We start from the raw sequence: 17,889 nt of genomic DNA on the forward strand, positions 1-17,889 counted from the left end.
TGCTATATAAGTCCAGTCCAGTGGTGCTGTCCTGTGTCCAGTCCAGTGGTACAGCCATTTAAATCCAGTGGTGCTGTCCTGTGCTGCTTAAGTCCAGTCCAGTGGTACTGCCATATAAATCCAATGGTGCTGTCCTGTGCTGCAAAAGTCCAGTGGTGATGTCCTGTACTGCATAAGTCCAGTGGTTCTGTCCTGTGCTGCTTAAGTCCAGTCCAGTGGTACTGCCGTATAAGTCCAGTGGTACTGCCATATAAGTCCACTAATCCTGCCGTATAACTCCAGTCCAGTGGTACTCTCCTGTGCCGCATATAATTTTTAAAGGCTTTGCCGAGTGTGTGTGGTTTAGGGGTACGCTCTCTTGTGCTGCATATAATGGAGAACAAAAATTTGGAGGATAAAGTAGGGAAAGATCAAAAACCACTTCCTCCTAATGCTGAAGCTGCGGCCACTAGTCATGACATAGACGATAAAATGCCATCAACGTCGTCTGCCAAGGCCGATGCCCAATGTCATAGTAGAGGGCATGTAAAATCCAAAAAGCCAAAGTTCACTAAAATGATCAAAAAAAAGAAATTAAAATCATCTGAGGAGAAATGTAAACTTGCCAATATGCCATTTACGTCATGGAGTGGCAAGGAACGGCTTAGGCCCTGGCCCATGTTCATGACTAGTGGTTCAGCTTCACACAACGATCTAAGCCCTCCTCCTCCCCCCTCTAGAAAAATTAAGAGAGTTAAGCTGTCATCAAAAACACAGCAAACAACTCTGCCTTCTAAAGACATGGCATCACAAATCCCAAGGAGAGTCCAAGGGTGTTGGTGGTTGCGATGCCTGACCTTCCCATCACTGTACGGGAAGAGGTGGCTCCTTCCACCATTTGCAGCACGCCCTCTGCATATGCTGGAAGGATCACCCACAGTGCAGTTCCAGATTTTGATAATGAAGGTGTCAATGTTGTACACCAGGAGGAGGATATTGATGTAGCTGGCGCTGAGGAAGGAGTTGACGAGGAGGATGCTGATGTGGTTTGCTTAAATGAGGCACCAGGGGGGGAAACAGTTGTTGTCCATGGGATGAAAAAGCCCATCGTCATGCCTGGGCAGAAGACCAATAAATCCACCTCTTCGGTCTGGAATTATTTCTATCCCAATCCGGACAACAAATGTATTGCCATATGTAGCTTATGTAAAGCTGCAATAAGCAGGGGTAAGGATCTTGGCCACTTAGGGACATCCTCCCTTTTGTGGGGGTCCAAACGAACCAATCATTTCAGCCACAGTTTTGTAGGCCCTGTCGCTGAAATGATTGGTTTGTTAAAGTGCGCATGTCCTATTTCCCCAACATAAGGGTGGGTGGGAGGGCCCAAGGACAATTCTATCGTGCACCTCTTTTTTTGGCATTATGTGCTCTTTGGGGCCTAGTTTTTCAAACTGCCATCCTGTCTGCCACTGCAGTGCCACTCCTAGATGGGCCACGTGTTTGTGCCGCCCACTTGTGTCGGTTAGCTTAGTCATCCAGCTACCTCGGTGCAACCTTTTGGTCTAAAAACAATATTGTGAGGTGTGAGGTGTTCAGAATAGACTGGAAATGAGTGGAAATGAATGTTATTGAGGTTAATAATAGCGTAGGGGTGAAAAAAATAAATAAATCTGGATTTTAGCAGTTTTTATGCTTTTTTTTAAAAAAAAAATCAGAACCCAAAACCCAAAACCTTGAGGGGGGTGTTTTGGCAAAACCCATTAGAACCCAAAAGCTGAAGGTAATCAGAACCCAAAACGCGAAAAGTGGCCGGTGCACATCCCTAGTTTTAATGTTGTGTGGGGGGTTTTATTTTATTTTTTTAAAACTTTATTTGTAATTTTTTGTCACATATGTTATAAAGATTTGATATAATTCATTAAAGACTTAATTAAGCAACATCTTATGTAAACAGGAATAAAAATAACAATCCTAAATGGGATGATAACATAATACATATATATATATATACAAGATATAATAATTAAAAGTTATTAATAACTTATGTTAAGAGATATGAGGGAGTGTGACTAAAAATAAAAAAATAAATGGAGGCGGTAAGGGGGAATAAGGTGGGTTTTAATGTAATGTGGGGTTTGGTTAGCAATGATACATGGGGACTGGTGGGGTGTATTAATGTTATATGGTGGCTTTTTATACATGTGGGGACTGCTGGGGGTATCAATGCAATATGTTGACTCTTTATTAAATGTGGGGGCTAATAGTGTATTTTTGTGGAATTAGTGGAGCTATTAATGTATTGTATTGGCTGCTAATGCCATATAGGTTCTCTATTAAATGTGGGCTATTAATGTTGAAGATTGGGGGAAATAGACCTATTTATTAAATGCTGTTATTTTATTGTTAGGGCAAGATGTGGGGGACAGGTTTATTTATTAAAAGTGACTGCTTTTAGTTAAATGTTGGGACTCATTGGGTGGTGGGGAAGGAGGCATAATCATTAAGGGAGGTCTAGATGTTCACTCATTACTCGGCTTCCCAGAAGGTGATAGTATCTATCCCGTTCCAAACATTCCAGGATCCGATCATGTACCAACTGTGCTTAAGACACCAGCAGCCATCATTATCATTATCAGACATTTGGTAACATGCGCTAGGGACATGGCAGCCAAAAAATCTACTATAAAACCACTTGTTTTCTTTTTATAAAAATACTAGCATAGGGTTTAAGAGAAAAGAATGGAAATGCAATACAAATACAATGTGAAAAGGTGTTACCTAGTCCAGTGGCGGAGCTGTATTTCACTATTGGTGTGCTCACACTTCCCATGTCAGTCGTGCATTTCACCTGAAAGTAAAAAGCTGCACAGCAAAAACATTTGTTAATTTAATTTAATTATATCTCTACAGTTGTGTACACTGCTCTAGCTTGTATAATGGTTGGACTACAAAATATTAATGATCGTGGTACGGAATCTCGACACTGGTTTTGCTGCTTCCTGTTCTTGACCAGTCAGCATAACACTGTAGTATCGTTCATGAGACAGATGTTGACGCATCATTGTGAAGAGTTAGGTGTGTTCTGCAAACATTTCTCCAAACTTCAGATAATGTTCAAGTCTAGCAAGTTGGATGTATGCATTGTGTGGTAATACCACAACCTTTTAGTCTCATTTTGGAAGAAGCCTCATATGCCATTACTTTGTGGTATTGGAAGGACCCTGCTTTTTTCACTCTGTTTGCCTCAATTCCTCCCCTTACCCCATGACACCGCCCCGTCACATGCAGCCCTGTCCTTAGTAACAATAGATAGGACAGCTCACTTTGTGGGTTTCCTCTGGGCGCTTTGGTTGTATGTGGTAGAGAATCTGGGGCCGGATTCATTAAGGATCTTAACTTAAGAAACTTCTTATTAGTATTCTGTTTTGCACATAAGTTAAATACTGGCTGTTTTTTCATGTAACACACAAATACTTGATAGCTTATTTGTACACTGAAATTTAAAGTTGATATTTGTGTGCTACATGAAAAACAGACCGTATTTAACTTATGTGCAAAACAGAAAACTAATTTGCACCCCTTGCATTGTAACATGATTTTGTCCAGGAGACTCAAATAAGAAGTTTCTTAAGTTAAGATCCTTAATGAATCAGGCCCTAGAATTGTAAACTCCAATGGGGCAGGGACTGGTGTGAATGATTACATATTCTCTGTACAGCGCTGCGTAATATGATTGGTGCTATATAAATAAATTCTTCTGATTTGACTGCCTAAGTCCCAGAGATGGGAAATCCAATATTATGCAAGCTGGCAGGAGGAAATTAAAACATAATCAGTTCAAGGGGTGAATGCAAAATGAATGTGAACAATACAAGTGACCTAGGAGTATATTTGGCTTTTGCCACCAAGCCTTGGGGTACCTGACCTATCACTCTCAGTGGTGAGAGGAGATACAACCAAAGCAGCAATTTAAGGTAGTAAAATAAAAGGGATTAAGTAAGACCAATGTTCATAGAAAAGAACAAATATATTTTGAAGATTATTCATGCTTATCTAGGGGATTCAAACTTTTGTGACACACCAATCAAAAACGATTAAACTTAGGGGTACATTTATGAAACCTTCTAATAAGGAAAAGTGGTGCTGTGGCCCATAGCAACCAATTAGATTCCAGCTATCATTTACTTAGTACATTTTAGAGAATGACAGCTGGAATCCGATTGGTTGCTATGAACATCTCCACTTTTACTTTTTGAAGGGTTGATCAGTTTGCCCCTCTGAGTTTTAGTAATTATTACATGACTTGACTCACTTGCATGTGCTTGAATCTGCACGCGCCACCTACACAGTGCGCAAGAGGCCATTTTGTGGAATAAACCAATATTCATGCGTGTGCAGCCTATCAATTCGCTGGAAAGTAATATCATCACAGAGGGGTGGGGCAGTCGTGATGTCACTACCTCCTAGTCAACTTATAAGCTGGCTATCGGTGCCGCCCACAATATGTCCGCTTCCACTGTCTGCAACCGATGGGTACACTGTAGTATGTTTTGGGGGTCACATTATCACTGAACACTTACTTTTGTCCGTGGTCTTTTGAATGTGGACACTAGTGTCTAATCCATTATAGAGGCGCTGCCCTCTCTCGGACAAGGCAAAGTCTTTCAACTGTCCATTGAGCTGGAAGCTGAGTCTCCAGTCCAGGAATATTGTTGTCACATTGCTTAAAACATTAAAGTTTGTTTTGTACACGGGTTCTAGAACAGAAATAAAACATAGATATTAGTTATGAAAGCAAATTTAATTATGGTTATTCCGCAGCAGTGCCAACTATTGCTATTTATGATTTTACCACCTGATTGGATAGTACTGTTCTATCGCTGGCAATTTATATTATTATTTCTTTTTTTTACAAGTGATGTGGCAGCCCCAAGTACATTTTTAGAGAATATGTTTTTGTAAATGTTGCAAATAATTTTCAATTTTGGATCCTGTTGTAATTTAAATTTAGCCACCCTTTAAATGGGACAAAAACAACTCATGCTGTTGTTAGTACAGACACTGAACGGTCAGATTATTAGGTACAGCAGCTGTTCTCATGTAACCGCACCCTCAATCAGCAGTGTGTGAATACAGCCACACTTGAGTGCCACAGGATATCTCAACATTGATGCCTCTAGTTATGGCAGCTGTGTGCGCACCTACAAAGTGACTTTTGGAAGAAGTAAATGTGCTATGTCATAAGAATAGAACAGCCCTGCAATGGTCCCAGTAACATGACAGTGAGATTAGCTTGGTGTCACACAGTAGCCACTCATCCTCATCATCATCTATTTATATAGCGCCACTAATTCTGCAGCGCTGTACAGAGAACTCACTCACATCAGTACCTGCCCCATTGGAGCTTACAGTCTAAATTCCCAAACATACACACATAGAGAGAGAGAGAGACTAGGGTGAATTTGATAGAAGCCAATTAACCTACTAGTATGTTTTTGGAGTGTGGGAGGAAACCAGAGCACCCCGAGGAAACCCACTCAAACACGGGTAGAACATACAAACTCCACACAGATAAGGCTCTGGTCGGGAATCAAACTCATGACCCCAGTGCTGTGAGGCAGAAGTGCTAACCACTAAGCCACCATGCTCCCTCACGCTCCAACTGCAAAAGCCCAATGTTCCAGTGGGTATGTTCAAGGGGAGGGGCCTTGACAACCTGACCAAGCCCAGCCCACGCAGGAGAGAGATCCTTCGCCTCGGATTGTTAGACAGATCAGGTGACCGGCTAAATCGCCAGATGCACCCAGCATCGAGTAAAAATGTCTGTTTTATTTTACCTAATCAATATGTTCGGTAGAGTGAACCTTTTAAAACGTCTCTTTGTGCAAAACAAAAATATTTCCAAACTACTTCCAACTGTTTTTACTGACTGGTAAATGTATCTAAAACAGTTGGTTTAATTAGTATGTCTTGCTCCATTTCCCCAGATAAATGATGTCTGGCAAGTTAAGTATTTATTACTATTCAGCCCAAAGGACTATATGAAGTGAACAAATGTTTGTTTATAAGTGGGCTTCTAAGCAAGTGAATTATGCAGTTATGTCACCCACTAATTTGTATCCCTCTTTCTTCAGCCATTAGCATGTTTCCTGATTGTTAAAAGGCCTCCTAAAAAGCAATTTATGTATAATAATTCATTTTACTGACTAATCAATCAATACTTTATTTTTAACACTTGTTTATTCCTAAGCAGCGGTTCCTTCATACTACTGATGAAAGCAACTTTGTACCCGGGCCAAGGACATGACCATTTATCTCTCTGATCATAATAAGCAAAGAAAACATTAGAAAATGATGTCTGCTTTAATTACAGGAAGTATTTTAAAAATAAGTAACAGTCATAACAAATATTGAACTTTCAAATCTTTATTCAGGTGAACCAGTCACGTACACACAGTGGAGGCAGCCATTTTGTGGGTCGAAGCAATAGCCATACAAATGAAGCCTATACCTTGCACTAAGAACGAGCGCCTCATGATTGGTCGTGTTTGGTCGTGACATTTATCAGTGATGACAGTGTTTCCTAGTGAGTTTGTAAGCTCTTTCCTTCTTAAGAATATTATAGCCGCACACAAAATGGCTGCCTCCACTCTGTGGTGGGATCCATAAGTAATCCGCAAATTGTGCAGTTGCATCTCTTCAACACACTTTTACCCCCAGTAAAATAGGATTGTCCCCCACAAGCAACAGATCTGTTGGTGGGCATGATTCATTAGAAACCAATGCCTCACTAATATTAGTCAAGCCTTATGGATATTGCCCACATGATGTCAATGATTCATAGTGGTTCTGCTTACAAGCTGGCTGACTTTACAATGCCATAACAAGAGTCTCAGTGGTTTTGCAGGTCCAAAATGAATTGATAGGATGGTCCCTACTGAATTGATAACCTGTATCCACATGAATATTTGGCATAGACCAATAGTCCCATAGTGGCCCATAGTGTGGGCAGCACAGTGGCGAAGTGGTTAGCACATCTGCCTCACAGCACTGGGGTCATGAGTTCAATTCCCAACCATGGCCTTATCTGTGTGGAGTTTGTATGTTCTCCCTGTGTTTGCGTGGGTTTCCTCCAGGTGCTCTGGTTTCCTCCCACACTCCAAAAACATACTGGTAGGTTAATTGGCTGAAATCAAATTGACCCTAGTCTCTCCCTCTCTGTGTGTGAGTGTGTGTCTATAGTAGGGAATTTAGACTGTAAGCTCCAATGGGGGCAGGGACTGATGTGAATGAGTTCTCTGTACAGCGCTGCGGAATTAGTGGCGCTATATAAATAAATGATGATGATGATGATAGACCAAATTTGCTCAAACATTTGTGTATCTATGAATGAGATGAGCTAATTTCATGGAATATTTGCACTATTTCCCGTTTGGACAAGGAATATTACACATTTCTCAGATGGTTTTTTGCCTTGTATTCCTCATGGAATTTCCTTAGCGTTTGTGTTCCACACGGGCTCCCTAGTCTTACCCCAACTGCACTACGATGCAGGAAGAATTGACCCAGATATATGTATATACTATAAATTCTGCAAATCTACGAATATAGTACAAAATATCCATTCTGGGCAATGGCGAAACAAAAAGAGGAACTCGATGACTGTATGACCAGATCTTCGAAACTCTACAAGTCAACCTCTGGTGCCGCAAAGTCGATTCACACTAAATTATGTAGAAGCGTCTCCAGTTGGTACCCAGAGTGGTCTGTACCATTGTCCTGGTACCTAAGTTGGGATCCTGACTCACAGATGGTGCACCTCTGATTTAGACTATATAATGGCTGACGACTTGTGCTCTTTAACGAATCACAGTTGTGGTAGCTAAGATTAAACCAATATGTAAAATACTCCAAAACTTTCCATACAAAAATGAAGAGTACAACCCAGACAGTGACTACCAGCAATCTTGTGACGTACTTTCTTTTGAAGTCGTTGACGTGACCCAGTCAGAGCTGGTGCTTCCTTCTGAATTGTAGCACACAACTCGCAGGTGGTAAGTAGTGAATGGCTGGAGATCTGTAACTTCACAGCTTTCTTTCCTTCCAGAGTATTTAATCTCCAGTGCTCCTCCAGTACAAGAAGTCCCAGCCGCCTCAGCTGTCAGAGGACAAATAATCTGTGCATGGACTTCATACCTGCAGGCAGTAAATGCACACAAACGTTAACTTAATGTTTGGACGTTATATTTGAACATTAGCCGAACACAGGTCATCCTCTGAAAAACAGCCAGCACGGGGCGGGGAATGGGCGTGCGCCCGTACTCGATGCACAATGTGGGTGTGCCAAGCTGAAGCGAATGCAGCCGCGCCGGAATGAAGCTCTGCGTGTGTGAGAGTTTCTTGTTTTTCTGCCGTATCTCTTGCACCAGCTAAAGGTCTAGGGGTAAATGTATCAAGCTGAGAGTTTTCCTGCGGGTTTGAAAAGTGGAGATGTTGCCTATAGCAACCAATCAGATTCTAGCTATCATTTTGTAGAATGTACTAAATAAATCATAGCTAGAATCTGATTGGTTTTTCAAACCCGCCGGAAAGCTCTCAGCTTGATACATTTACCCCCTAGTCTAAGTCCTGGGTCAGTACCGTATATGTATTTTATGTACAGTAGACATTAAGGACAGCCTAATAAATGTTTTTCAACAGAAAAAAAAAAATATATATATATTTTTTTTAGACAGTTTCCATAATCATAAATAACTATATTATTGACAGGTAACATTAATTGATTAATATTTTTTTTTCTGTGATTTCATATTCCACATACGTATTGTACACATACTGCACTGTCTGGTCTAGTACAGCAGAGTGAACCTACACCCGTAGTCATCCCCACACGTATCTTGAGATCCGGACCTTGCTGACGCCGGGAGTACGCAGAGCCGATTTACGAGCAGTTGAGAACATGAGTATGCGGTCAGTATTTGTGCCTTAATGACTCAGGCCCATTGAAATGCTGTATGCATTGAAAGCATTTTTTATGTCATTAAAGTAAAAAAATAATAATATTGCATTATATTTGTAAATAAATATTTCTAGAAATGATTATAGTGTTAAGAGTTGTTATTTTATGAGGAAATGAAAGTTATGGTTTCTGATCTTTTATTGTGTTCTGTCCTTTTATTATACCTACCCTTATTCTGCAGTCTGCTCTGTCTGTCTACATACCTTTAGGTAGTGTAGTTACACCCAGATTAAAATTGAAAAAAAATTGAAATTTGAACTACGCACCTTGCGTGCAATTTGCGTTAGGACATGAATCAGAACAGCTAGTATTTTTCAGGATATACTAAATAAACAATAGCTAGAATCTGAATGGTTGCTATGGGCAACACCTCCACATTTGATCTACCCCACCCCAGTCTTTGTAGAACCCAGCAACAGCACAAACTACTAGCTATTTATTGTACAATTATATTTTGTACATTTTATGACGAAGACTAACTGCCTTTACCTCTTGTTATGTGTTAATGTATCCCATTTCTGAAGTATAACATTATTTTGAGAAAAATGGTATTTTATCTATAAAACCAAAAATATAACTTGTTCTTTTTATGAAGATTCGGTCAATTTCTGACTTTTTTCCTCTGAATAACTAAAATAAAAATCCTGACCGCCCCCCAAAAAAGCTGCAAATTCCGAAAAAAATGGCTCGTGGCTCAACCCCTCTTAAAATACTGTCCAGATTCTCTCATACATCTTACAGACGAACAGCATGATATGATTAAAAACCCACTGCCAGCAGGTTCATTTATAATGTGTTTGAGTGAAATGTGACATTTAGTTAATTAATTATAAGAGATTTCTAAATGTCACAGAAATTAAACACTTACCTTTGGATAATGCCATTAGGTGACCGCGGCGTGCTCCACTGTAGAGAGACTGCCCTTGAAGTTATGTGTGTTATACGCGGAGGTCGCTGGTGGGAAGGTGGAGCTGATTGAGTCGTCAAGAGGGCCACAGGTCCTTTACTACAGCATGTCAGACATGTGCAGGCCTCAACGCCGACTGAGTAATTAGCAAAGGGCAGCAAGCCGTATATAGTCTGCGTGGGTGATATTCCTTCAGACAGCTGTGGAAATAAAAGGAACACTGCTTTTTATTATTCATGTAACAGATTTAAAGGAACAGCAAACTAAAACGACATTTCTTAAACCATATAGATGTGTTTTATAGCTCTTTACAACAAGGGTACTGCCACGATTGAGAGATGAACAGCTGAAAAGTTATTGCACAGCAAAACATTTTAAAAAAACTGGCCACTGGGGGCACTGTTGCATTGGAAGCTACGGATAATAATACAAATGACTTTGTCAGAGGAGCCAACACGGAAACTGATGCTCGTTGTAATAAATAAAGATATGCAGGGAAACAGGGCTCTCTGTGGAGAACAAAGTTAAAGTAGATTAATAAAAAAAGTTCCTTTTAAGTCACACTCAGATCACCATGTAGTAAACTTCGAGCCTTCATTGCAAACATGTTCTAGAATGTAAGTGCATCTGATTTTAACTGCATTTTAATGGTGTTTGAAGCATATAGGTCAGTGTAGGACCCGCATACAATGAGGTGCCCTTGACGTTGGGATGCAGGCTTAAATGTTTTGATCAAAATATGAACCATTACCTCATGTTTTCATTTTGCTAGATACTCACAGATATGCAGTGTTAAGAATAAGTGCTGACAACAATTGTCTTTTTGTTTTTTTTACATATAGGGCGTTTATATTGACATGCAGCTGGTACCATTTGTAATATGGAATTAACCTAGAAGGTGTCTGCACTTGGCAAACACCACCAATTTGGCTCATAAAAATGTTACCTTGTTAACATAACCTGTTGCGAACATACAAAGGCAGGTGCAATTACATAACATACAAAATGGCCCCCATTGTTCCATACCAATAGCCCACCAGTCATGTACTGTGCCCTAGAGCCCAGGAAGTCCACAGCTTTACTAGCACCAGCTTCTATGTAGATACTGGCATTCATAGGAACGGCTATGGGCACCATGCAGCCCTCTGAGCCTTCACCTGCGGCCCCACAGCTTTTTCCTTCTTTATTGTCAGATTTGTTTGTTATAGCTTGTAACACCCACTGATATGTTATTACAGATCAGTGTCTCCTTCTTTGATTAAATGTATTATTTTACCTCATTATTGCGATTAAGGGTAATGTGCAGCCCACATGAAGGTTAGAGGGCCGCCCATGTGGATTCACTGCCTCAAAGTGCAAAAATGAGTCCTACGCTTAACATGTATTATTATACTATCCTCCATTCCAGGGCCTCAATTTAAGGGTTCACAAACCCTATTCATGTCTGCAATTCCCATAGGCGTAGTTTGTCAATTAGTGTCATGATCATTATTTGGTTAAATTTCTGTTTCCTGACCTCGGCTCTGTTCCTGACCCTGCTCCTCCTCCCCTGCACTGCTGTACTTCGCATAGATGTGCCCCTCACTATTGTGGTGCCTATGTCCCCCAGTGAACATCTGTCTCTTATTCTTGCCCGTTCCGCTGTTGCACTGCCCTTAGCAAGACGTTTTGTGGTTGTTACGGGTCTTGATGTCTAGCCAGACAAAGACACCTTTAGCACAAGGAGCATGGGATGAGGGAAGAATTATATTTGATCCTGAGCACAGTGTAACATTAAGTCACAGGATAACTACTTACCACAGTGTCGGGTCCTTTGTTATTCCTGGAGAAGAGTCTATAGAGGATTACGACACCATTGGGCTTAGTCGGGGGGGTTATATTAGCCACAGCTAATGTAGAAGACACTAAGTGAAATGTGGGTGCTTGTACACCTTCTGGGGGAGCAGGGCCAGTTCTGCAGAGGGTCCAGGAGCTGGACGTTCTCCCTGCCGAATTTACAGCCCACACCTGTAACAAGGAAAGAGAAACAAACATATAATTATAGCCGAAAACTCACCACTCAAAATTCTATATTAATACCACCTGAATGAAATGATCATATACAATAGTTTTAGACAGCCCGCATAAACAATTAATAAAAAACGAACAATTGCACAAGTAAGCATAATTTTATATGCGTTTAATTTGTCTTAACTACATTCCTGCAAAATGCTAATTTTCCCTTATTATTTTGTTTATGGCAAACGTACAATTATAACTTCTGCAGTGGGATTAAGTTGTGCCGCAGTTTGCTCTGTATTTAAAAATATATAAACATGTATACACGATACCAGGGTTATATGCGCTCCAGTGCAGGTTAAATGGAATGTTTGCGAAAAGTGGATAGTTTAATGCAGAATCAGCATTTCAAGGAAGTCTTTATCACAGAGAATCTCTTCTATCCATTCATCCACGTCCTAAGTAGCTCATATCTCTCTATCTGTAAAGTTTGTCTTAATTGAACTAATCTTGAATACAATTACCGCGTACATTTTCTACTGCAAAGTTTCCTAACATTTCAAAGAGCAGACACAGAGGCTAATTTATCAAAGGATGAAAACACCTGTTTTCTTTGGCGCTGGTGATTTTTATTGATTCACCCAATACATGAAAGGGTTACTGCTTTTGCCTGGTAAAGCCTAATTAACAAATATTGTGGCAGTACTCGTACCATCAAAATACCGGTTCTGTTATCACCATATAACAGATTATGGGTCTATTTATCAAGCCCTAAACCATGCGGATTATTCATTTTTAAGTATAGTGACAATGTAGCAAAAGCCTATCTCCGTCATTAGGCATAGTACCGTAAATCCCAATAATACTCAATGGGGGACGGTATTTCCGAGCTTAATCCTGATGGCTTATGCCATCTACGGAGGGAGCATCGCAGGACAGGGATCTTCTGTTCCCTCTCCGGCATTACTCCGGCTCTCCCCTGAGTTCATTAACGAAACTAGCAACCGTGAACGACCCTAGGTGGCTCATGCGCCGTAAAGACTCTGGGTCAAAACCCGGAGTTGCAAGTGAAACGTAGTCGTCGCCGGGACATCCTGTTATCGGATGCGCTGTCCTGACATGACTTTAATGGTAAATTGCGCCGTTAAGTCATCTCTTATCTCCGCGACCACAGACGATACTTAACGGGGCAGAAATGCAATCCATCTAAAATAGACCCCTTGAGTCATTTTAAATCATGCCACCTCGCGCATGCACAGATCTGCAGACTAAGCTGACAAAGCCGTAGGTTAACCCTTACTGTTCCAGGCCTGGGTTTTTGTGGCAATAAGGGTTGTCATGGTTGTAAAAAAATCCTGCTTATCGTTGGAGTAAGAGGCCTATTGATAAATCATCATCATCATCATCATTTATTTATATAGCGCCAACATATTCCGTAGCGCTTTACAACTGGGGACAAACATAGTAAACTAATAAACAAACTGGGTAAAACAGACAGATGAGAAGGCCCTGCTCACAAGCTTACAATCTTTGGGACAATGGGAGTTTGACACATGAGGCTAAGGCTAAGTCTGCATTTTGCATTTTGGCCCAGCCAGGCTGCAAAGGTAAAAGTGACTCATAAGCTAAATGATCCTGTCACACAACAATGTTGGTCAGGGGGGAGTTGTCTTGTGTGAAATTCTGTAATGGGTGGTAATAGGCTAAGGTAGTGAGGTTAAGAGGGTGGTTGAGGAATATTATAAGCTTGTCTAAAGAGGTAGGTTTTCAGAGAACGCTTGAAAGTTTGTAGACCAGAGGAGAGTCTTATTGTGCGAGGCAGAGAATTCCATAGAGTGGGTGCAGCCCGAAAAAAAGTCCTGTAACCGGGAATGGGAGGATGTAATGAGGGTGGATGAGAGACGCAGATCTTGTGCAGAACGGAGTTGCAGAGTAGGGAGATATTTTGAGACAAGAGAGGAGATGTCTGTTGGTGCAGCTTTGTTGATGGCCTTGTAGGTTAGTAAAAGTATTTTATATTGGATTCGGTAGAAATAGACCACCTAGTCTATAGTATCCGACATTTGTCTAATACATTGTCTTAGTGAGTTCTTTGCCACAAAGGAATAATTTCGTCATACTTTTTCAAGGTGAATTACTAAAAAAGTTTACGTTGCACGTTTCAGAATTTGGCACATATCCAACTTTTTGGCTGAAGATTCAGTAATTAATGTATACGAAGAGCAGTTTGCAAAACCCTGTACCTATAAAAAGCTTCATTCCTTTTCATTTTGTAAAGACCAAACACAGTTGCATAGTTTTGTGCACTATTAACCTGTTATTGTAAAATTAGACATTTTTTGTCTGTTATCAAAGAACTTCTTAAATATTAGTTTATTAGACGTTCAGCAGTCAGACTGATCTGTGCCAAGCTACCAATGGAAACAAACTGATTTGCAGAATAAATAAAACTCTGCACTTATTAAGCAGATTTTCACCAAATCTGCATGAAAATTAAATTTCAGTTTCATCAAGAAGCGAATAAACATATGGAAGAGGGGGGTAATCTTATTTATCAAAAATCATTTGTATAATTAAACACGAATATCGCAAAAGGTCAGGATGGGTCTAGATTTGCATGAGTAAGTTATTTGTACAATGTCAGTGGAAATAGACAGTGTAGATGGATGGGAGATCTTATAGGGTTAAATTAGGCTCAATAATGGCCAATTACACAGTGATCAATCAGAATGATAGATCTAAATGGCAATACAAAAAGACCGTCTAAGCGATTTTCTGAAACGTATTCCTTAGTAAGCTTTTGTGAGTTTTCACAGCAGTAAAATATGTTTAATTTTTACTTCTTATTTAGGAATGTGTGTTAGGCATTGCTCCAGTTCATTTATGTTTATGATAATATGTATAAACACAGTACAACAACATACAAATATACCTAAACATAATCTAAATAATATAACAATGGTTATATCATTCAGTAAAATGTGTATTCTGCAGCTTTCTGTATTAAAAAATACAAAACTAATGCTAGGATATATTTAAAAAAAACGTAAAAGCCATGTTGTCACATAAAATGAACATGTTCAGGGATTTACACTTGGCTGATATAACGTTGTTTGGAATAAAAACGGAAAACATGTCCTGCACTGGTCTTATAGCTTCCAAATCAGCAATTAGCTTTCATAGGCCTGGTACAAGTTTGGGTGAACACACAAAGGCAGATATTTGGCACCTTTAGTCGGTTCAAGGCAAACTGCCGTCTCCTGGCAAACAGGGATCGTTGACTTCTACAGCAAATGGGATTGTGAGTGAGTTCTCTGTACAGCGCTGCGGAATTATTGGCGCTATATAAATAGCTGATGATGATGTTGGTCAGTATATAGTGTACGCAAATCCTAGTGAGATGTACGTTACCAGCCAATCACAGCTGGAGTGAAACCTACCATGGGCACAAGAAAGGATCTGTGTATATATTGTACATAGGCTAACAAAAGCATGTATCTGATTGGTTGGTAGTAGAGATGCTCAGGCTCGGTTAATCAAGAACCGAACACACCCGAACTTAGGGGTTCCGAGTACCGAGCCAAATTGAAAACGAGACAAAACGTCATTGCGACGTTGCCGGATCTCGGATCTCGCAAGTTTTTAATTACTTTTTAAGATCCAACATAGCGAGGGGTGGGAGGGAGGACGGACCCCCATTTTTCTTTTCTGCCACTGCTGTGTGCCAATGTGTCCTAGATAAGCTAGGAACTGCCGTGTGTCTGTGTCATTGCTCTGTCGCTTACCATCCAGCCAGGTCACTGCAGTATTTGTCCGAAAGTGTATGAAAATAATATTGTGACCTGTGAGGTGGTCAAAATTGACTGCAAATGACTTGAAATTAGTGTTATTGAGGTTAATAATAATGTAGGAACAAAAAAAGAGCAAAATTATGTGATATTCGTATATTTTAGGATTTTTTCTAAAAAATCCAAAACCAAAACCAAAACACACGAGGGTGGTTTTGCCAAAAGCAAAACCAAAACACGAAGCTAATCCAGATCCAAAACCAAAACCAAAACCAGTTCACGGGGGTCAGTGAGCATCTCTAGTTGGTAGGTGCATTTGCACTGTTGTTGGTAAGTTGGTCACAGCGAATTTTTGTCCTAATGCGTTAATCCTAATATGTTAACTTTTTTAAAAGACCTGTGAGTGCCTTATTTTGCTCTCAGTATTGGTTCTTAAAAATGAATTACACACTCCTCTTGTTTTTGATGCTGGTTTAAATTTTCAGTATCTGTTATTATTCTGTATATATAGACAACTTGCTCAGCACTAATCACCTTGTTTTCTATGCGATGTGCAATTCTCATGTAACTGCTATTTTCTATATATAAAAAAAAACTTGAACAATACAGTTTATTTTTCTATTCTGGATTCAATTCTCAATATCCGTTCTAGTTTTGTATGTATTTACAGTTGCACAGCGTAACTTCTATTGTTCTGTATGCAATTCTAACTATTTGGTCTTATTGTGTATCTACATAAAACTGCACAGTATGCCTTTTCTTTTTCCATAGGCTGGATGAATGTAAATATTGGCAGGAATATCTCTCCAACCCTTGTAAATATTTCTTACTGACATCTTTATATAAAAAAAAAAATGATGGACAAATTGCATTTTACTGACACATCGATAGTTTTCCAAAAGCGAAAGCAACAGCACCCACTAGAGGTGAAATAGGGATTTACACACCAATCGTGCCTCAAACTCACTAGTGTGGTCCTTCCATACATAGTAACGCAGCGTCAGGAAGTTGTCAAATATTTGCTGAGCTGTCAGTTGATAATTTCACGATAATTTTACTGACTGTCAGTAAGTATAGTGACAGTTTACATCCGTGTTCTTTCACTAATATCATAAATAACAATCAACATTGTAAATGGCAAAATTCAGTGTTTCTTCAAACAGATAACGTGTGGTCAATGTCACTCCTCCATGAATTTCCCATTCACATGAAGTAGAAATGCTCAGGCTCGGTTCCTCGAGAACTGAACACACCCGAACTTAGGGGATCCGAGTACTGAGCCGAGACGCTTTTTTCAGAACGGAAAACGAGGCAAAACGGATCTCGGATGTCGCGATTTTTGGATTCCTTTTTAAGATCCAACATAATGGTGGGTGGGAGGGAGGGCCCAAAGACAATTCCATCTTGCACCATTTTTCTTTTCTGCCACTGCTGTGTGCCAATGTGTCCTAGATGTGCTAGGAACTGCCGTGTGTTTGAGTCATTGCTCTGTCACTTACCATCCAGCCAGGTCGCTGCAGTATTTGTCAGAAAGTGTATGAAAATAATATTGTGACCTATGAGGTGGTCAAAATTGACTTAAAATTACTTGAAATTAGTGTTATTGATGTTAATCATAATGTAGGATCAAAAAAAGAGCAAAATTATATAATTTTAGCATATTTTAGGATTTTTTTCTAAAAAATCCAAAACCAAAACCAAAACACACAAGGGCGGTTTTGCCAAAACCAAAACCAAAACACGAAGCTAATCCAGATCCAAAACCAAAACCAAGACCAGTTAATGGGGGTCAGTGAGCATCTCTAATTTAAAGAGAAGGGTCTTTGACGACACAGCTGTCTCTTTATATGGGGAAGTGGAAGAAGTTAGGAGAGCGTTGCAGGACTGTTACAGATATCAGGTGATCCACTGGATCAAGAGGAACAACAGAAATTAGGTAACTAATATTCATTACTATTGTTTGACTTAATGAACTTTTAGACTTGGGTGGAGTCATCTAGACAGGAGCAACATCTTTGAAAAGGACCCCAAGAAATATGCACCTTGTCTGCCTCTGGATTCATAATTGTGCACATTCAGCCAACACAATCTGGTTTCAAGTGTTCCCAGTCTCCTGATTGGCTGTTTGCTGATTGGCCTCTCCAGCTGATGTCATTCGTTAGCATGTTGTCTATAGTATATCAAGTCGTAGATGTCTA

At 40.0% G+C, this 17,889-nt stretch overlaps 1 protein-coding gene across 1 annotated transcript in view; it reads right to left on the bottom strand.

The window, feature by feature from the left end:
- USH2A (usherin) overlaps positions 1-17,889 on the bottom strand; it is a 558,840-nt gene that overhangs the window by 20,491 nt on the left and 520,460 nt on the right. Inside the window, exons 65-69 of the mRNA XM_075204257.1 lie at positions 11,703-11,912; positions 9,867-10,105; positions 7,958-8,175; positions 4,560-4,736; positions 2,758-2,841 (exon numbers count right to left, since the gene is read on the bottom strand). Coding sequence (XP_075060358.1) covers positions 2,758-2,841; positions 4,560-4,736; positions 7,958-8,175; positions 9,867-10,105; positions 11,703-11,912 — 928 coding nt within the window. The remainder of the gene's footprint in view (positions 1-2,757; positions 2,842-4,559; positions 4,737-7,957; positions 8,176-9,866; positions 10,106-11,702; positions 11,913-17,889) is intronic.

Source organism: Mixophyes fleayi, chromosome 3 (genome assembly GCF_038048845.1).
Source record: "Mixophyes fleayi isolate aMixFle1 chromosome 3, aMixFle1.hap1, whole genome shotgun sequence".
Classification (NCBI taxonomy): Eukaryota; Metazoa; Chordata; class Amphibia; order Anura; family Limnodynastidae; genus Mixophyes; species Mixophyes fleayi.